The following is a 21,830-nucleotide window of genomic DNA, read 5'->3' as shown; positions in this document are numbered from 1 at the left end:
GGACCATGAAATTGTCTGCAAGGCAAGCGAGGAATTTGTTGGACCTTGTACTCTTGGCCGAGTTTGTTTTCCAGCAAATATCGGGATAGTTGAAATCGCCCATGACTACATCTCTTCTCTGTGCCTGTTTGGTCAACTGTTGGCAGAAGACTTCATCAAGTTCTTCCTCCTGGCTTGGGGGTCTGTAGTAGACGCCTACAACGACATCTTTTTGAGTCCCAGTTCCCTTGATTCTTATCCAGATGATTTCAAGCTGGTTTCCCAGATTGCTGTCTTGAATCTCTTCTGCAGCATAAGAGTTTTTGACATATAAGGCTACTCCGCCTCCTCTCCCCTTTGTTCGGTTTCTGTGAAAGAGGTTATACCCCTCGATATCTACATTCCAGCGATAGGAGTCATCCCACCAGGTTTCAGTGATCCCTATGATATCATATTTGTGGTGTTGTGCTAAAAGTTGGAGTTCGTCTTGTTTATTTCCCATGCTCTGTGCATTAGTGTAAAGATATGTTAGCCCCTGAGATCTTCCCTTGAGCTGTTTAATTGGGATTATTGTGCTTTTGGTACTTGGTCCTTGTTACAAACTACAATCTATATTTTAGTATTTTTCTGATGTGCAGAAACAAGGAACACACAACCCTATTCTTCTGATCGGTTTACTGAAGTTTTAAGAATTAAAACATTTCTATGTAAGAGTGTACCATAACCTAAAACATTCTGAGAATGGAGCCATAAGATGATTCTTATAACTTTGCTTAACGCAAGCAGAATGCATTTGGATTCTGAAACACTATTTGAAAACCGTAATGGCAAATCCCATCGTCTCAAGGTAGCTTAATGGACATTCTGCATTCCTTCTACAAACATGGACAAAAAGTTTTTACCATCATAATTTTAATATTTTTTTCAGAACAGTTACATGTAAGTCTGCCTTCACTTTATTGAAAACATGCTGTGCGGTCTGTTTCAAACACAGCAATACCTGGTCATGTCATTCAGTTATCTCGACATTCAATGCCAAAGATCAGGAAAGGCCTCGGGGTTATGCCTCTGGTGCTGCTGCTGCTGCAGCCTTCCTTTCAGCGATCATCCGGTGCTTCTGCTTCATTAAACATGTGCGAGCATTTCCGTGGGCACCAAGCTCACCATCTGGGAGGAGAAGGGAAGGCGGTGCGTAAAAACAATAAATAAACGAATAAACCCCTTCAAGGCCAACATCATCTTTTCTGAGGAGGAACTGAGACTCCCTTCATGGAAGACCCCACATAGTATAACTCCTCCCAGCCTTAAGATAAATGCAAAGATAAACCCTCTTTTAAATGAGAAAGTCAAGAAAACTATGCCATAATTGCTGTTAAGTCAATTCACATAAGGGTACTGGACACCTAGGGGCCTTAGCTCTTATGAAGAGTTGTAGCTTTGAAATCGCCAAAAGGCTTTAGACTAGAATAGCAGGTTCACATCAATAGTTTTGTAGTGTATTTGAAACTCAAAGAACACCAGATACTGTCTGATATTAGAAGCTAAGTAGGTTATACCCTGGTTAGCATCTGGAAGGGAGACTGCTAATGAATATCAAGTGGCATAGCCTGTATTTCAAGGGAAGGAATTGCCAAAACCTGAAATAGTAGTAATACTAGTATCCTGCTTTTTCTCTAAAAAAAATAGACTCAAAGCAACTTATGGTAAAACCAAAATAATAAGGTTTTAAACCTAAAAATATACAAATATTAAAATAGAATGACATATGAGTAGTATCTAAAATCAACAGTTCAAACCCTTAAAACTAATGGCTGCCAATGAATACTGGGTTGCACAGGCTGTATTTCAGGGGAAGGAATTGCCTAAACCACCTATTATATTTATTTCAGGGGAAAGAAATTGGTGAAACCTATTATTATTATTATTATTATTATTATTATTATTATTATTTTCTGGGGAAGGAATGCCCTTTCTTCATGTCAGGAGCAACTTGAGAAATTGCAAGTCGCTTCTGGTGTGAGAGAATTGGTCGTCTGCAAGGACATTGCCCAGGGGAAGCCAGGATGTTTTGATGTTTTTACCATCCTTGTGGGAGGCGTCTCTCATGTCCCTGCATGAGGAGCCGGAGCTGACAGAGAGAGCTCATCTGCGCTCTCCCCAGATTTGAACCTACAACCTGTCAGTCTTCAGTCCTGCTGGCACAGGGGTTTAACCCACTGTGCCACCGGGGGCTCCTGAAGGAATGGCTAAAACCACATTACTGTTATTATTATTATTATTATTATTATTTCAGGAGAAGTTGCAGAAACCACCTATTGTTGCTGTTATTATTCATGGGGGTTGCATACACATTTCCCATCCTTGAGTACAGCATTTGATTTCTCTTCCCCATAAAAGCCAGAATGAAGGCTAGACTCACATCTGTCCCGATAGGCCTGGGCCACCTCTTTGAACTGCTGCAGCTCTGTGGCACAGTTCTCGAGGTGGCTAGTGCCTTCTCGCTGCTTACAAGCCCCCAGCCGCTCCTGGATGATTTTCACAATTTCTTGGTCAACCAAACTGCAAAACAAGATCAATGAGCATTAAGAATGTGCCACCTAATTTATCCTGGGTCTTTAATCAGACATTCTGGATAGCAGCTAGAGGGGCCAGGCTCTTCCTTTGAATCACAGACTTGGAAGAGACCACCAAGGGCCATCCAGTCCAACCCCATTCAACCACAATCCGATCCTTCCCAAATGACCATCCAGCCATAAATATAATAAATTAACAAATATGAGATATATAATATACACAATTGATATATCATAGAATCCTAGAGTTGGAAGAGACCCGCAAAGACTATCCAATCCAACCTCCTTCTGACCCTCCTAACTATAGCTGACAACAGCCTGCCTTGGAATCTGGTGGAGTCTCCTACTCTCTCTGGATGAAGCTGGATGGCCATCAGGCAGGAGTGCTTGGCAGGAGTGGGTTGGACTGGATGGCTGTTGGGGATCTCTTCTAAATATATGGATATAATAATAATAGATTGTGATGGTTAACTATATGGTGGTTCTATCTTGCTACCTGGCAGGAGGGGGTTGGATTGGAGGACTGGTGGGGATCCCTTCCAATTATATGAATATAATAATGATGATGATGATGTTAATGGATGATAATAATATGGTAATGCTCTCTTCCTGCCTGGCAGGAGGGGGTTGGACTGGATGGCCTTTGGGATCCCTTCCAACTCTAGGATTCTATTATTTCACTGAAATCCAGATGTATTTAACTGGAAATAATATCCCAATGCGTCTTCCCTTCCTGAACATTGAGGGCAGGATGAAAAGGGATAAGGAAGAACCCTACAAATCTCTCTTCCACTGCATCTCCGCTTCATAGAAACAGACGTAGTCGTCTTCCAAGCACTGTGTCAGGTCCGGGATGCGGGGGAACTTCTGGTGATAATAATAAATCCGATTCTTGGCGTGCTGGCGCTCAATCCATTCTGCAGAAGGGAGAAAAATCGGTCAAAAGGCAGCATTTGTAAAAGTTTCTGTTTGGCAATGGAACCACTGCATCCTGGAAGTCATGGGAAGCTCCCCTTTTTTGGAAGTTTTAAAGCAGAGGCTGGATGGCCATCTGTTGGGAGGGCTTTGATTGTGTCTTCCTGTCTGGCAGGAGGGGGTTGGACTGGGTGGCCTTTGAGGTCTTTAAACAGAGGCTGGGTGTATTGTAATGTTTACATCATCAACATCATCATCCAATGCACTGAGCCATGGTGATGAAAATGGGGTTAAGCTTATAATGATTAAAGTATGTATTATTATTATATCATATTATATTATGATTATCATTGTATTATATTATTATATTATCAGTAATATCATTACATTGTACTATTATGTTATTATATTTTATTAGTATTATTCATTTTACTATAATATTTTATTCTATTATTACATTGTATTATTAGTATTATGATTTATATTGTATAATACTGTATTTTATTATTAGTAGTGTTATGATTATATTATATATTGTTAGAATATATGTGTTATTATTATATTTTGTTTTATAAGTATTAGTATTATTATATTGTATTACATTATTATATTGTATTATTAGTGTTATTAGTATTATTATAATATTGTATTGTAATGCTATATTAGCATTATTATATTATATTATCATATATAATGTGTGTATGTATGTCTGTGTGTGTGTGTGTGTGTATATATATATATATATATATATATATATATATATATATATGTCTCTGTGTGTGTATAAATATAATATAATATAATATTATTGTATGCTAGCTGTACCCGCCACGCATTGCTATGGCCAACTTACCCTCCCTCTTTCTCTCCTCCTTTCCTTCCTTCCTTCCCTTTTTTTCTTTCATTCTCTCCTTCCTTCCTCCTCTTTTCTTTCCCTTCTCTTCTCCCTTCTTCCTTCTCTACCTATTCTTGGACTGCAACTCCCAGCAATTCTCCTGATCAATCTAACTACCTACCTGCTTCTATCTAATCTAATCTATCTATTTTATATATCTGGAGGACTGCTGGGAATTGCAATCCAGGAATAGGAAATTGGAAATATGCAGGGATGCCTTCAAAAATATCCAAGGAGAAGAAAGCTTGGTCCCCTAGACCAGGGCCTGGTCTAGGGGATGCTGGGAGCTATAGTCCGGAAGAGAGTGTGGATATACTATTGTGTATTTTGTTTGCCAGGGGGAGTCGTTTCTGCGCATGTGCTGTAGCTTCTTTTTGCTTTTTTGGCCACTTAAATCCCTTCTGTTGTGTTTTCAGTGTTTTTATGAGTGATGGTCACTCGTTGGCCTGATAGGTGTACTGTGTCCAAATTTCGTGTAAAATCGTCCAGTGGTTTTTGCGTTATGTTAATCCCACAAACAAACATTACATTTTTATTTATATATATTATTATCATTTTTGTTGCAGCTGATGTGTATGGCATGGGTCATGTTAGGTGTTAGTTGCCTGGAGTTATGTTAACCAGGTTGCCAGAGCAATGAAGGACTGGGGAGAGGGGAAAGGTGGAATCACTGCCCCTTTTCTCTTATTGCTTTGTTGCTTCAGCTGGTGTCATACACCAGGTCTGGCCTGAACGACACAATATTGCAGCCATTGGCCACTGCAATGAAGAGGATATGGTAAATGCCATACCATGTCCCCGGACCATATGAATCCAGGGAACATATAAACAGTAGCGACAAGTTCCATCTGGGAATTAGCCCAAGTCTTTACATGGGGCCAAAGTTGTGGGTTGCTCCTGATTCTGGGAAAGAATTTGGAACAACCAGTGACTTTAGTTATTGCAATTCTGGGTCACATTAAGTACTTTGATCTATATTTACCGGATCAGCACCATGTATCATTTAGATGCCACAGACCTGATGGTCTTCGCAATCATGTATTTGAGCCCTTGGGCATCCATTAATTTTGATAGCTACCGTATAAGGGATCATGGAACCAGTAGATACCTAACGTCCACTGTATAACAAAACACACACACACACACACACACAAACAAAACTATAATCCACAGGCAGTCCCCGCGTTATGAAAACTCGACTTACAAATGATATATTATTATATCGTATAAGAATCTTAGGAATGAAGAGAACTCTTTGTGCATATATTATTATTATTATTATTATTATTAATAATATATGCACTGAGAGTTCTCTCATTCCTAAGATTCTTGAAGATTAATAATAATAATAATAATAATAATAATAATAACAATAACAACAGAAGCTATTCTTCGCAAAAGGAATTCCACGTCTCTGGACTACTCCTACATGGTTTTGATTACTGTGAAGCTCAAGGCCCACCTGGACTACAGCCCCCACAACCTACCGCGCGACTCAGCTCAGAGGATAACACTCGGCGGTGCGCGCAAAGGACTCTGGGACTCGTGGTCCCAACGGCCCTTCTCGGCTTCTCACCTCTCCAGAGACTGACTGGACGGTCAACGGCGTAGTAAAAGACGGTCTCGATGAAGTCCAGGGGGTTGGGGGCAGTCGTCTGGGGGTTGGGAGCCGGGGTGCGGCTGGGGGGCTCCCGGTAGACGTCCTTGTCCGGCTCCGAGGGCATCGCGGCGGCGGCTCGGGGACAAAATGGCTGCTTCGCCGTGGATAGGGCAAACGGAGCAGTGCGCATGCGCGGGGAAGATGGCGGCGGGAGTGGAGAATGGCATCTAGGCAGCTCCATGGTTACGCGCTCAAAGCCCCCCCGCCCATCTCGGATAACTCAACGCATGCGCAGAGAGAAGCGCTCTTAGACAAGGGAATCATAGCTGCGCATGCGCAAGGCAGGATGATGCTGATGCTGGGCTATAATTATTACCATCATTCTTATCGTTGGTATTCATCCCTTCTTTTGTGTTTTCAGTGTTTTTATGAGTGATGGTCACTCGTTGGCCTGATAGGTGTACTGTGTCCAAATTTCGTGTCTTCGTTACTATTATTTTTTTTAATATTTCTATTACTTTTATTATTTGACTTACATTGTTGTTAACTTTTCGATGAGAATGGTAGTTTTCCAAGGTCTTCGACTTTCTCTGCCAAAGAGGGCAAGATACAACTCCCAGGATCCCATAGATTTGGGAACTGGGTTTTAATAGAACCCTAGAATTAAGGGACCCTCAAAGAACACCTAACCCTAATTTTCCATAAAGGAAGACACAAAAGAAGCCCTCCCGACAGATGGCCATCCAGCCTCACAGACATTAGAAGGTTCATAGGGAAATATGGCTATAGAGTAATACAGTATTGGAAGAGACACCAAGGTCCATCCAATCCAACCCCATTCTGTCCAGAAGCAGTCACAATCAAAGCTTTCCCAATAGATGGCCATCCAGCCTCTGCTTAATGGTGATGATGATTATAGAGTTCTCAAGCTGTAAAGGACCCCAAGAGCCATTCAGTCCAATCTCCTGCTGTCATAAAGGTAATACACAACCCAATCCCTCCTGACAGATGGCCATCCAGCACTTACTTAACAATAATGACGACATTGATAACAACAATAATAATAGAATCCTAGAGTTGGAAGGGAACCCCCAAGGGCTATCTAGTCCAAATCGTATTCTGTCATAAAGGAAGTCACAATCAAAGCCCTTTTGACAGATGGCCATCTAGCCCCCGCTTAAAAACAACAACAACAACAACAACAATAATAGAACTGGAAGGAACCCCAAGGGCCATTCAACCCAACTCCCTTCCTCCAATAAGGAAGGCACAATCAAAGCCCTCCCGACAGATGACCTTCCAGCCTCTACTTAAAGACCTCCAGAGAAAAAGGAAGGTGATTCTAAGGCAACATTGTTGAACAAAGTGGTACCAAACTGCTAATAAGTCCTGCAGCCTGGATACTTTTAAAAAGCCATTTCAAAGACAAGATGAAATGCTGGCTCAAGGTTCGAATCCCGACGGCTGGAGGGAAGGGCATTTTGAAGCCCTCTCCAATGGGGCCAGGAGGCCCAGCTGGTGGTAAACTGAGCCTCCCTCTTGCACGCTGACCTTTCCTCTCAGCCGGACCCCAGGCATGAAATGAATATGTCCTCTGCATGAGGCCAGCGGCTAAATTTATGTCTTGGGGGCCGAGAAGCATCTTTGGTATTGAGTCACTTGCTCCGTGCCTCTTTCTCTGCTGCAGGGTCTGCGGGAGACGCGCGCACATGGTAAGAGCCTCGCTTGCCTTTCTTTTTTGGGGAAATTAATGATGATGATGGTAATAATCATAATCATAAACATTATAGTGCATCTACACCAGGCATGGTCAAACTTTGGCCCTCCAGGTATTTAGGACTTCAACTCCCACTGATCTACAGTGGCAGTCTGACAGCGCTTTTCACTGCCATGACCCAATGCTATGGAACTCTGGGAGCTTTAGTTTTCCAAGGCCTTTAGCCTTTGCCAAAGATTTCCATTCTTCACCAAACTGCAAGGGTCCTGTAGCATTGAGCCACAGCACTCAGAGTGATGTCAAACTGCATTCATTCTACAGTGGAGGTGTTCCCTTGAACATCCATGTATAAGAAGGAAGGCATGAACTAATTTATTTTCTTTCTTTCCCTTTCCTCCCTCCCTCCCTTTCTTCCTCCTTCCTTTTACATTTCTCCCTTTCCCCCTCTTCCTTCCCTTTCTTCTTTCACCTTCCTTCCTTCCTCCTTTCCTTCTGTCCGCCCTCCCTTCTTCCTTCCTTCTCTTTCTTTCCATTCTTTCTCCTTCCTTTATTCTTTCCTTTCATCTTTATTTCCTTTCTTCTTTCTCTCCTTCACCCCCTCTACTTTTTTCATTCTTTCCTCTCCTCCCTTCTTATCTCCCTCCTCCTCAATTCCTTCCTTCCTTCCTCCTTTCCTTCCTCCCTTCCTCCATGCCTACTTTCATTCTCCATCCTGCCCCTACCTTCATTACTTCTTTCATTATTCTTCCTTCTTTCCTTCTTCCTTTCTTTCTTCCTCCCTTACTTCTCCCCCTTCCCTGACTCCCTTCTTTCATTCTCCTCCCTCATTCCTCCCTCCCTCCCTTCCATCTTTCATTCTCCTTCCTTCTCCTCTCTCCCCTCTTCATTTCCCTTCCTCTTTCCTCCCTTCCCCTTCCTCCCTTGTTCCTTCCTTCCTTCCTCCTTCCTTCCTCCTGCCTTCCCCCTTCCTCCTGCCTTCCACCTTCCTTCCTTCCCTTACTCTCCCTCCCTTCCTCTATTCCAGTCGCACCGCAAGTTCCAAGCTCCCCGCCATGGGCACATGGGCTTCCTTCCTCACAAACGGAGCCGCCGGCACCGAGGCAAAGTCAAGACCTGGCCAAAGGACAACCCCAGCAAACCGGTCCACCTGACCGCCTTCCTGGGCTACAAGGCCGGCATGACCCACATCCTGCGGGAGCTGCACCGGACCGGGCTCAGTATGTCATCCTGAATATTTTGGGGTTCACTCTCCATTTCTGCTCTGATAGGGAACGAGAAGCTTCAGGATGGGCCTTGATTCCATGGCAATCCATTTGGAGAAGAGCAGGTTCCCTTCCATAGCAAAGTGCCTTCTTCCTCTGAGAAGCAAATCTGGGACTCATGTGCCCCCCTTCTCCAGATCTGGTTGAACTAGAACTCCCAAAATGCCTTACCATTTAATTGGTGTGCTGGCTATCGATGTGTAGAGTGAATGCAACATGACACAAAGTGCCATGGCACAGTGCTATGGCATACTAGAAGCTATAGTTTTGTAAGGGCCTCTAGAACTCCATAGCATTAAGTCAAGAGAGTTAAAGTGGGATCAAACTGTTTGTGGGGGTAGAAAAGAAGAAGAGTAAAACACACAGAACACCCCTACTAAGTGGGCACGTGAATTCCTTCTCTCACAGCCTTATCCAGCTGCACAGTGGGACGGACTGCCTCCAAGGCAAGCAGTTCCGATCTGCACAAATACTTCAGAGTCTTGGTCACAGTTAGCAGAGATTTTATATCCCAGCATCTGACCTTGTATAGTAACTCACCAGTTAGAATGAGCACCCTTGAGCTTTGACTTTCATCCAAACTCCTTTGGGGGTTTATTCTTTGGTCATTTCTATGTACAACTATTTACAGGTCTGCTATCAGTATACAGAGACACTCACAAACATAGCAAGATACTCAGACGACATGGATTACAGATGCAGAGAGATCATGGCAAGGTATCAAAGATGCCATTTCGCAAGCACATGGCAAAGAGGAAGTTCATATACAAGCCACTCCCATTCTTAACCCTTTCAGTGGGCTGTGCTGTGAACACATGTCTGTAAGAACTGTATTTTTCCACACACTGGAGATACATGCAATGCATCCTTATCTAATAGAGCAATTTTCTATCTGACGCAGACTTTACTACACTCACTCTGCAGTGTAGATGTACTCAATGTGCTCAGTATTAAGCTTATTTTCCCCATGTTTCTTCCTCTTCCAGAGGTGTCCAAAAGGGAGGAGGTGGAGGCGGTGACCATCATTGAGACACCCCCTTTAGTGGTGGTTGGAGTCGTGGGATACATAGAGACCCCAAGGGGCCTGCGAAGTTTCAGAACCATCTTCGCTGAACACATCAGCGACGAATGCCGGCGGCGCTTCTACAAGAACTGGTGAGGGCGGCATGGCAGAGGAATCCCAAAACTTTGAATGTTTGAAATAAGTTTGATTGTTTGGTACAAATCCCTCTTATCTTTCTCAGGCACAAGAGCAAGAAGAAGGCCTTCACCAAGTTCTGCAAAAAATGGCAGGACGAGGCAGGGAAGAAGCAGCTGGAGAAGGACTTTGCGGCCATGAAGAAGTACTGCAAAGTTATTCGTGTCATTGTGCACACCCAGGTAAATGCCTTGTGTTTCGACCGGATGCGATGGAATCCTGGGAGTTGTAGTTCAGCAAGGCCCCGGCCTTCTCGGGCAGAGGAAGGCTCAAGACCTGGTGAAACTACAATGCCCGGTGTTATCAAAAAATCCTTCTCCTTTAACAACAATAATAACATTTATACATTTATAACATAATTTTGGAGCATGGCTTGGTCTCAAGCCCAGCCCCCAACATCCCTGGGAGGATTAATCTAATAATTTACCAAAGCCTAAGAGACAAAATGAAGCAAGACTTATTCAGAGATGTAATCAAGGCATTTTCCTACTCTATAATAAATATTCCCCTTTTGTTTTAACGTCCTCTGTTACTTGAGTCTCTAACAACAACAACAACAACAACACCTCAAGTGGCATCAGCCCTAGAGACATTGCTGCACCTTCCTTTCTCCTGCCCTATATTAAATATAATGCTTCTGTTTTCATATCCTCTGTTACTTGGCCTCCTTCCTGGACATTGCCAGATGAAGCTGCTCCCGATGCGCCAGAAGAAAGCACACATCATGGAGATCCAACTGAACGGGGGAACAGTGGCCGAGAAGGTAGACTGGGCCCACGAAAAGATGGAGAAGCATATCTCCGTACAGTCGGTCTTCAGCCAGAATGAGATGATTGATGTAATCGGCGTCACCAAGGGCCACGGCATGAAAGGTGGGAAAGGGGGCTGGTGATGGGTGCATCTACACCAGGGAATGAACACAGTTTGGCTCGGTGCTATGGAATCCAGGGAGTTATAGTTTGGCACTCTTTGGCAGAGAAGGCTAAAGACCTGTTAGGTAAACGTGTGAAAAAGATCTTGGAGTCCTCGTGGACAACAAGTTAAACATGAGCCAACAATGTGATGTGGCGGCAAAAAAAGCCAATGGGATTTTGGCCTGCATCAATAAGAGCATAGTGTCTAGATCTAAGGAAGTAATGCTACCCCTCTATTCTGCTTTGGTTAGACCACATCTGGAATATTGTGTCCAATTCTGGGCACCACAATTCAAGAGAGATATTGACAAGCTGGAATGTGTCCAGAGGAGGGCGACTAAAATGATCAAGGGTCTGGAGAACAAGCCCTATGAGGAGCGGCTTAGGGAACTGGGCATGTTTAGCCTGAAGAAGAAAAGGCTGAGAGGAGATATGATAGCCATGTATAAATATGTGAGAGGAAGCCACAGGGAGGAGGGAGCAAGCTTGTTTTCTGCTTCCCTGGAGACTAGGACGCGGAACAATGGCTTCAAACTACAAGAAAGGAGATTCCATCTGAACATTAGGAAGAACTTCCTGACTGTGAAAGCCGTTCAGCAGTGGAACTCTCTGCCCCGGAGTGTGGTGGAGGCTCCTTCTTTGGAAGCTTTTAAGCAGAGGCTGGATGGCCATTTGTCAGGGGTGATTTGAATGCAATATTCCTGCTTCTTGGCAGGGAGTTGGACTGGATGGCCCATGAGGTCTCTTCCAACTCTTTGATTCTATGATTCTAATGCACTGTTAGATGGGAATGCATTGTCTGTAACCCCATTGTGCATTACTAGTTGGAAAATATAGTTCCAATGGACATGTGGTCAGACATCCACTGAAGGGTTAAGTAGGTGGTGATATTGAACTTGATGGACAGGTTACAGAAGCTGAGTCATGATCATGTGACAGGCACGATGAGAACTGAATAATTTCCTTTTCTCCCTGTTTGATGGTGAGGAGCAATGGGTATAAAAGTAGGTAGCAAGCATGTGCACTCTTTCTTGCCACGATGCTCTGCAACGATTCTTGCTTCTCGTACATCTGTTGCTGATATCTGTCATGAGTTAGGAAATCAAGGGATCCTGATGCGTACATTAAGCAGCATGGCAAGATTAAAGCCTCCACTGTGAGTTTGGAGGAAAACCAGAGTCAAAGTGTTTTCTTAAAACAGTAAGCGGCACACTGTCAGAGGCTGTGCAGGAAAACTCTGCTGGCTTCTGATAAAAGACTCTGCAATGTTTGGGTTGATTTATAGCTTGCCCTGAGAAATTGGTCTAGTGTGCAGTGAAGGGAGGGCAAGATAAAGGAAGGAGAAAATTATAAATCATGCACCTGCCTGTCAGGCTACCACTGTATTGAGCCATGGCAATTAAATCGGTGCCAGAGTGCCTTCATTCGACAGTGAAGATAACCCGCAGTCTCCTTAATGGGTGCCCGTTCCTTCTTTCCTTCCTTTGCAGGAGTGACGAGTCGCTGGCACACCAAGAAGCTCCCCAGGAAGACCCACAAAGGGCTGCGCAAAGTGGCCTGCATCGGGGCCTGGCACCCGGCCCGCGTGGGCTACTCCATTGCCCGGGCTGGACAGAAGGGCTACCACCATCGGACCGAACTCAACAAGAAGGCAAGGCAGATTGTGTAGGATCATATACAGACTAGAATAGACTAGAATAGCTTTATTGTCATTGTACCATTGCACAACAAAATCAAATGCATTCCCTAGCACACACCACAAAACAACACACCCACCCCTCCACACTCCCACCACCGCTGCGCAACCCCAATGCCACATCACAGCGAAACCATAGAGTTCAGTATAGTTACAGCTCTAGAATAAAAGCTATCTCTCGGTTTGTTTGTCCTTGTCTTTGTCACCCTGTACCATCTGCCAGATGGTAATAATAAATTTATTGTCAAAGGTTTTCATGACCGGAATCACTGGGATGTTGTAGGTTTTTCCAATTGTATGGCCATGTTCTAGAAGCATTCTCTCCTGATGTTTTGCCTCTAGAAGCATTCTCTCCTGAGGTTTCGCCTGCATCTATGGCAGGCACCTTCATATGCCTCAGATGCTTGCCATAGATGCAGGCGTAATGTCAGGAGAGAATGCACCTAGAACATGGCCATACAGCCCGAAAAACCTATGACAACCTGGGTGAGATGGGTCCTTAAGAATGTTATGACCTTTCTTAAGGATACAGGACTTATAAAGGTCTTCCAAAAAGGGGAGAAAGAAGGCAACCAATGATTCTCTGTGCAGAAGTGGTGACCCTTTGGAGCACCTTCCTATCTGCCAGTGTGCAGTTACTAAGCTATGCGCAGATGCAGTAGGTTAGGACACTCTCCGTAGCACAGTGGTAGAAAGTAAGTCACCTGGAAGGAGGGAGAGAAGGAGAGGCCATTGCTTTGGCTCCATCTTGCAGCATCCTATTTTTTGCAGCTTGCAACATTCTCTAAGGATTCATCTATGCTGCAGAATGAATGCAGTTTGCAAAACTACAAACTCCCAGCATGAGCCACAGAGCACAAAGGAGTGTCAAACTGTATTGGTTCTTTCAAGTGTAGATGCACCCATTGCCATCCAAAACAAATCTGTTCCCCCTAGATTTACCGCATCGGCCGCGGGGTCCATGTCGAAGACGGCAAGATGGTGAGGAACAATGGCTCCACCAATTACGACACAACCGAGAAGACCATCACTCCCCTGGTAAGGCATTCAGGATTTGGGTTTTTGAGGCTGAGAGAGTGTGACCCTTACCTTTAAAAAAAACCCTAGGAAATGAGATGGAATTTTTGGGATCGTAAAATGCACCAACTATAGAATTGATGCACATTGGACCCCCACTTGAATCCTGGGAGTTGTAGTTTTCCAAAGCTTTAGCCAATTGACAGTCAGACTGGTCCAAATGGACCATTCACGGACTATGGTCTTGGAAAATGGAAGTCCAAATGGAAGTGGCTGAGGCTGGATCTACACTGACATATAATCCAAAGCAGATAATCTTAAACTAGATTCCATAAATCTACACCGCCATATAATCAAAGCAGTTAATCTGCATTTAGAAACTGGATTATATAGTCAGTGTATATGGGGAAGGCCTGAGAAAGATCAGTGTGGCCTATGAAGGCAAAGCGCCACTAGAGGGCACCCTTGCATTGTACTTTTATCTTTGAAAACCTCTCATATTCCTGCACTTCTCATTGATATGTTATTATGGTACAACCTCCATGTGTTCTTGGACTTTTGGTGCAAATGCAAAACTGTGGACAATAAGAAACATTACTGAAATGAACTATTTATAGTTTGAGCTATACTTGAAATTAAACGCCATGGCTACATCATATAGAATGATGAGATTTGTAATTTGCTTTAAACCTGAAATTCAGTGCCACGGATCCATCATATAAAATGATGGGATTTGTAATTTGGACTGTACTTGAAGTTAAACCCCATGGTTCCATCATATAGAATGATGGGATTTGTAGTTTGGGCTGTACTTTAAATTAAACCCCATACTTTCATCATATGGAATGATGGGATCGATAGTTTGAGCTGTACTTAAAATTAAACGCCATTGCACCATCATATAGAATGATGGTATTTGTAGTTTGGGTTGAACTTGAAATTAAATGCCACCATTCCATTATATAGAAAGATGGGACTTGTAGTTTGTGCTGTGCTCAAAATTACACGCCATGGTTCCATCATATAGAATGATGGGATTTGTAGTTTGGGCTGTATTTGAAATTAAACGCCATAGTTCTATCATAGAGAATGATGGGATTGGTAGTTTGAGCTGTACTTGAAATTAAATGTTATGGCTCCATCATATAAGATGATGGGATTTGTAGTTTGGCTTGTAGTTCAAATTCAGCCCTACTGCTCCATCATATAGAATGATGGGATTTGTAGTTTGGGCTGTATTTGAAATTAAATGCCAGGGCTCCATCATATAGAATTATGGGATTTGTAATTTGGGCTGTACTTGAAACGTAAAACGTTATTCCCTGAACTGCAGCTCTGGAGCTCTCTAGCAGAGTAGACTGCAAATCCCAGGAATCAAGAGTGGAGCTGTGATGGCTTGAAACGGGTATCAAAACATTATCATTATATGGTTTAGGATTACATTGCAAGTCCTGCTCTGGGTGGTTCAATGGTGCTGTAGCTTTCTTGAAGTCATAGATTTGGAAAGGACCACAAGGGTCATCTAGTCCAACCTCCTTTCTTCCCACAGGGGGGATTCCCACATTACGGCGAGGTCAACAACGATTTTGTCATGGTGAAGGGCTGCGTGGTGGGCACCAAGAAGCGGGTGCTGACCCTACGGAAGGTGAGTCCGCTTCCAAAAGCATTGTTTGGACAATGCAAGGTTGAAGGGATCCCCAAAGGCCATCTAGTCCAACCGTGGCCATCTGTCAGGAACCCAAAGTCTTCCTGACAGATGGCCACCTAGCCTCTTCTTGGAAACCTCCAGAGTAGAAAACTTCATTACATCCTCAAGCAACATATTTACCCTTCTCCAGTCTTCTCCTGTTCTCCACGAATTCTCAAAAGTGGTTGCCAATGGTTCTGTAATTCCTTCTGCCAGCTCTTTTAATATTCTTGAATGTCGTTCATCTGGCCCTGGAGACTTGAATCCATTTAGAGTAGCCAAGTATTCCTGTGCTGCCACTTTACCTGTTTCATGTTGCCTTTCCCCACTGCATCCTTTGCTCCATTGTTACCCGGTTGAACAATATAATTCGCCCACATGTATGCTTCCTTTTGCTTCATTTTCTTCTAATCTAAATGGTTCTTCTAACCATTTTATTTTTATTTTATTTTTCCTCTAGTCTCTTCTGGTGCACACAAGCCGGAAGGCTTTGGAGCCCATCGAGCTGAAATTCATCGATACCACTTCCAAATTTGGCTACGGTCACTTCCAAACGGCCCAAGAGAAGCGGGCATTCATGGTCAGTTTGCAGAAGACTCTTTCCAGTTAATAGCCTTAGCAGAGCACATCTACACCATGGAATGAATGCAGTTTGACACCACTTTGTGGCTCAATACGTTGGAATCATGAGTTGCTCTTTTGAGCCAGCTGTGCCAAGGATTACAGGTTCCTATAGCATTGAGTTCCGAGTTAAAGTGGTACCAATGTGCATTAATTCAGTAGTGTAGATGCACCACAAGAGGTTGGAAATTCCTTTGCTGATGCCTTTCTTCTTCTCTTTTTTCAGGGCCCACAAAAGAAGCACCTGCTTAAAGGGAAAGTGGAGACCACAGAAGAAGCATGAAGACTTTTCCTTGAAGAAAAAAATTAATTATTTTCCTTTCTCCAAATTGTCCCTGCTTTGGTCTGCGTCCCAACATGAATACATTGAGGAAAACATGGTGTTTGGTGCTCTGTTCTTTTTATTTGTCTTGCAGGATATAATAATAATAATAATAATAATAATAATAATAGCTGACACAATACAAGAATTTAAAGATAGAACTGCAAAGACTCTGGCACAAGCCAGTCAAGGTAGTCCTAGTGGGTGCAGTGCCTAAAGACCTTGGCCTGCACTTAAACACAATCGGCGCTGACAAAATTACCACCTGTCACCTGAAAAAGGCCATCTTACTGGGATCTGTGTGCATTATTCGCCAATACATCACACAGTCCTAGACGCTTAGGAGGTGTCCGACATGTGATCCAATTCAACAGCCAGCAGAGTGTCTGTTGTGGACTCATCTTGTTGTGTTTCAAATAATAATAATAATAATAATTATTATTATTATTATTATTATTATTAATCTGCTTCTGTCTGAGGCTCAAAGTTGGGTATTATTTTTATAATAGTAATTATTATTATTATTATTATTATTATTGGTAATAGTAATGCTAATTAATACTTAATAATAATAATATATTATCTGACTCATCTGCACACATTATTCAATGATACACCACACAGTCCTAAACACTAATCTTGTGTTTCTATTTCTATTATTATTATTATTATTATTATTATTATTCCCAGTGCAGTGCATAGGGATACATGTGACAAAATAGCCCTCTAAATTTGCTGTTCAAGTCACAGCAACTTATGGATCTCTTTTAAAGTTCAGACTAAAACCCGGAATGGATTCATAATGCAGAACCCTACATTACATTATGGCCCCCTTATCCTTGTCTGACTGCATCTACACTGTAGAACTAATTCCGTTTGATACCACTTTTCCTGCAATTGAACCCTGGGAGTTGTAGTTTGGTGAGGCACCAGCTCTTTTTGGCAGAGAAGGTGAAAGACCTTGCTAAACTACAACTGCCAGGATTCCATGATAGTTAAAGTGGTGCTAAACTGCATTAAATCTACAATGCCAGTATTACACCCCAGAAAAACGTTGCAAGCTTGCAAGAATTTCATAGATCTTCCAGCATTTAGTATCTTAAATAGAGATATAATGGGGGATTTAATGTATAGGATGCAAGAGAGGATACACACACACATATATCTCCCCTATCTTGTCTGTTTTTTTTTTCTGGTCAGAAAATATAGGTGGAGATGTTAGTTTTGGCTTTATCCAGTTTGTTCTGCTTTCACGTCTTCACTCCCTTAGATTTGCCCTTTCTTTTCGACAGATGTATAATGTGTTTTTGACTCAACCAGGAAGGAATCCCATTTAGATCCAACAAGCTTTCCTAAAAGGAAATGTTGTCAAGGGTGTGTTGTTTTGAAGCTTTTAAAGCAAGGCTGGGTTTGGCTCACGTTGCTATTGATGTCACAATGCAATTAATCAGGCCAAGAAAAATAAGAAACGTGGCTTATAACATATTCTCTGAGTGCACCACTTGGGCAAGTAATCCTCTGTTATCCCATTTTATCAGTTGCTTTTAATATCCACCTGCAGGTTATTTCAGTTGCTGCAAACTAAGTATACATCTACACTGTAGAATTAATGCAATTTGATGCCACTTGAGCTGCCAATGGCTCAATCCTGTGGAATTGTGGGAGTTGCTAGAGGTGTGTTAAGCAACTGAAATCTGATTAGTAATTTGTTTCATAATTATTAATTCAATATTAATAATAATAAATCAAGTTATTGTTATTAATTATTAATTACCATCAATTGTTTATTATTTATATTTATTATTATTAATTAATAATTTGGATGACCCCTGCTTAATTTTGTAAAGATTCAGAGGGGTTCCATTTCGTTTTCTAATCTTTGTAATTGTTTTGTTAAGATTTATTCTGTTAGTGGCAATGGAGAAAATGCAGTTGATTAATAATAATAATAATAATAATAATAATAATAATTATTATTATTATTATTTGAAACACAACGAGATGAGTCCACAGCAAAGAAGATCACTCTGCTGGCTGTTGTATTGGATCACACGTCGGACACTTCCCAAGTGTCTAGGACTGTGTGATGTATCGGCGAATAATGCGTGCAGATCCCAGTAAGGTGGCCTTTTGCAGCTGGCAGATGATAATCTTGTCAGCGCCGATTGTGTTTAAGTGCAGGCCAAGGTCTTTAGGCACTGCACCCAGTGTGACGATCACCACTGGGACCACCTTTACTGGCTTGTGCCATTATTATTATTATTATTATTATTATTATTATTATTATTGACACAAAAGCACAGTATGTCACAGCAAATGAGATCTATATGTTGCGATGATGATGATGATGATTATTATGTTTATTTATACCCTGCTTTTTCTCTCTACAAAGAGACTCAAAGTGGCTCACATTAAAAGTATTTCAGTATAATTCAAAATCTGCAACTATATAAACAGAATTAAATATAATGGGTATGAATTGCATATCCTTCACATCACCTGATTAAAGATAATCTTTCAGAGGCAGATCTTTATATTCTTTATTGACTCTTTTAGGTATAGATGAAATTACTAGCAAGATGGTAAGAAATAATGGAGACAAACATATCATGTTATAATCTACCATGTGCTAACAGATGCATAATACATGTGCAGCACAGGAACACATTTCAGTGTTGCGTTTGAGACATTGTCTCCACAACATTTACCTTGTAAGCTAGAGCCATTGCATTCTCCATAGAAGTGTATGGGATTGGAGTGTCAAGAGTATATATTATTAGTAGGAGGATATATTATTATATATACTATACTATATTATATTATTTATATTGTATCATAAAAGTATATATTATTATAATTAGTAGAATATATCATTATATATACTATAATTATAATAATTATATTATTATTAGTAGTATATTATATATATAGTATATATACGAGGGGTATTTTTTAAGTAAGGTCCGTTTGAACATAAGTACACAACGAAAGTTTATTTCAAAAAAGTAAATTTATTTTCAGAAAGTACATACTTTACTCTATTTTTCGACATAGTTGCCAAGTTTGTTCAAACACTTATCATACCTCTGAACCAATTTCAAAATACCCTCTTCATAAAAACTTGCCGCCTGCTCAGATAACCAAGAGTTCACTGTAATCAAAGAAGGGCGACCGGAGCGGTCCTCATCATGGACGTTGTCATGGCCATCTTTGAATTGTCGTACCCACTTACGCACTTTGCTTTCACTCATAACAGAATCACCGTACACTTCACAAATCTGTCGATGAATTTCTGCAGCAGGCAGGTTCCTTGCTGACAAAAACCGAATCACTGAGCGAATCTCACATGCGGAGGGTGAGTTCATAGTCTTAAACATTTTTAAAGCACAGAACAGAACCGTACAGGTTAGCTACAGAGCGGAAACTGAGCACAGTTGTTCCCGAGGCATGCCGGTACACGACGCACGCGCTCGTTGCGGTATGCGCGCGAACTACTAGTGTCTACAACAAAACGGACCTTACTTAAAAAATACCCCTCGTATATAAATGGGAGCCTCCGGTGGCGCAGTGGGTTAAAGTGCTGAGCTGCTGAGCTTGTTGACCAAAAGGTTGCAGGTTCGAATCCGGGGAGTGGCGTGAGCTTCCGTGGTCAGCCCCAGCTATATATACATACTATATTATTTTATATCTATATATATATAAATGCTCTGTGTACAATGAGTTCCTTAAAAACAAAAGAACTAATGAACGAAATCACACCAAATTTGGCAACAAAACGTCTCACTACACAAGGAGTGACCATCACTCAAAAAATTATGAATTTGTCATTTGGGAGTTGTAGTTGCTGGGATTTATAGTTCAAAGAGCATTCTGAACTCCACCAATGATGGAATTTAACCAAACTTGGCACACAGGACTCCCCTGACCAACAGAAAATACTAGAAGGGTTTGGTGGGCATTGACCCTGGGTTTTGGAGTTGTAGTTCACTTACATCTAGAGAGCACTGTGGACTCAAACAATGATGGATCTGGACCAAACTTGGCATGAATACTCAATATGCCCAAACATAAACACAGACAGAGCTTGATATTTGGGAGTTGTAGTTCACCTACAATCAAAGAGCATTCTGAACCCCACCAACGTTGGAATTTAACCAAACTTGGCGCACAGTTCTCCCATGACCAACAGAAAATACTGGAAGGGTTTGGTGGGCAGTGTCCTTTGGTTTTGGAGTTGTAGTTCACCAACATCCAGAGATCACTGTGGACTCAAACAATTATGGATCTGGACCAAACTTTACATGAATACTCAATATGCCCAAATGTGAACACTGGTGGAGTTTGGGGAAAATAGAATCTTGACATTTGGGAGTGGTAGTTGCTGGGATTTATAGTTCACCTACAATCACAGAGCATTCTGAACCCCACCAACGATAGAATTGGGCCAAACCTCCCACACAGAACCCCCATGTGGGCCACAGCAACGCATGGCAGGGGACAGCTAGTATACTATATTATATGAGGATATAATACAAGAGGATATATTAGTAAGGTAAAGGTAAAGGTTGTCCCCTTTAACCTATATATATATATAAATACTATATTATATTATTTTATATATATTATATGAGGATATATTATTAGTAGTATATTATTATATATACCATAATTATAATAATTATATATATATACACTATATTCTATTATTTTATATATACTATATTATATGAGGATATAATATTAGAGGATATATTAGTAAGGTAAAGGTAAAGGTAAAGGTTGTCCCCTGATATTAAGTCCAGTCGTGTCCGATTCTGGGGGTTGGTGCTCATCTCCATTTCTAAACCGAAGAGCCGGCACTGTCCTTAGACACCTCCAAGGTCATGTGGCCAGCATGACTGCATACAGCGCCGTAGTAGTATATATATTATTATGTATACTATATTATCTTATATCAGTATATATTATTATTAGTACATATTATAATATATACTATAATTGTAATAATTATATACTCATATATCTTATATGAGTATATATTATCATTAGAGTATATATTATTAAGAAAATTATTAAATATACTATATTAAGTATATCATTATTATAATAATTGTTAAGAAAACAGATCACTTCCACCCCTTTGGAACCAGATGAGCAAATGGCTTTGAAAACCCTGTCATGTGTAGATGGGACCACAGCCGCTTGATGTCTTAGCATAGTGGGGGTTTGTTAGAATGGTCTGTGGATGAGAAATCCTTTGCATTTTGGAGACAGAAAATTACATTTGAGGAACAGGCGTCTTCCATGGGGCTGAGCCCTGGCAGGGACCAAGACAACATCCCATTGTGTGACCACTGAATCCCGCAAACCACAAGGTGTGGCTGACAGATTGACAATTTGTCCTGTCACTCGAAAGGTCATTCTCAGACTCCAA

General features: G+C 41.7%; 2 protein-coding genes across 2 annotated transcripts; one reads left to right on the top strand and one right to left on the bottom strand.

Annotated features, from left to right (window-relative positions):
- Positions 1-874: 874 nt before the first annotated feature.
- NDUFB10 (NADH:ubiquinone oxidoreductase subunit B10) lies at positions 875-6,147 on the bottom strand. The gene is made up of 4 exons (XM_060786525.2): positions 5,939-6,147; positions 3,331-3,469; positions 2,399-2,538; positions 875-1,146 (listed from the first exon to the last, which is right to left on the bottom strand). The coding sequence occupies exons 1-4, from the start codon at positions 6,084-6,086 to the stop codon at positions 1,040-1,042; spliced, it is 534 nt and encodes a 177-aa protein (XP_060642508.2). The 5' UTR covers positions 6,087-6,147; the 3' UTR covers positions 875-1,039.
- Positions 6,148-7,545: 1,398 nt separating this feature from the next.
- Positions 7,546-16,455, top strand: RPL3L (ribosomal protein L3 like). Its single transcript, XM_060786526.2, has 10 exons — positions 7,546-7,674; positions 8,704-8,896; positions 9,928-10,096; positions 10,186-10,321; positions 10,825-11,011; positions 12,544-12,704; positions 13,686-13,787; positions 15,316-15,411; positions 15,914-16,033; positions 16,301-16,455. Exons 1-10 carry the CDS (start codon positions 7,561-7,563, stop codon positions 16,355-16,357), a joined length of 1,335 nt encoding a protein of 444 aa, XP_060642509.2. The 5' UTR covers positions 7,546-7,560; the 3' UTR covers positions 16,358-16,455.
- The last annotated feature ends 5,375 nt before the right edge of the window (positions 16,456-21,830 follow it).

The sequence above is a fragment of the Anolis sagrei genome, chromosome X, assembly GCF_037176765.1.
Source record: "Anolis sagrei isolate rAnoSag1 chromosome X, rAnoSag1.mat, whole genome shotgun sequence".
Lineage (NCBI taxonomy): Eukaryota > Metazoa > Chordata > Lepidosauria > Squamata > Dactyloidae > Anolis > Anolis sagrei.
Note: the sequence above shows the minus strand (reverse complement) of the source record. Positions and strands in the feature narration are given on the sequence as shown.

Coding starts and splice junctions, on each gene's coding strand:
- NDUFB10 (XM_060786525.2), bottom strand. CDS start 6,086: ATGCCCTCGGAGCCGGACAAGGACGTCTACCGGGAGCCCCCCAGCCGC. Junction 3,470..5,938: donor TCCAGTCAGTCTCTGGAGAG/GTGAGAAGCCGA, acceptor TCCCTTCTGCAG/AATGGATTGAGCGCCAGCAC. Junction 1,147..2,398: donor CCAGGCCTATCGGGACAGAT/GTGAGTCTAGCC, acceptor TTCTCCTCCCAG/ATGGTGAGCTTGGTGCCCAC.
- RPL3L (XM_060786526.2), top strand. CDS start 7,561: ATGAGGCCAGCGGCTAAATTTATGTCTTGGGGGCCGAGAAGCATCTTT. Junction 7,675..8,703: donor GCGGGAGACGCGCGCACATG/GTAAGAGCCTCG, acceptor CCTCTATTCCAG/TCGCACCGCAAGTTCCAAGC. Junction 10,322..10,824: donor GTGTCATTGTGCACACCCAG/GTAAATGCCTTG, acceptor GGACATTGCCAG/ATGAAGCTGCTCCCGATGCG.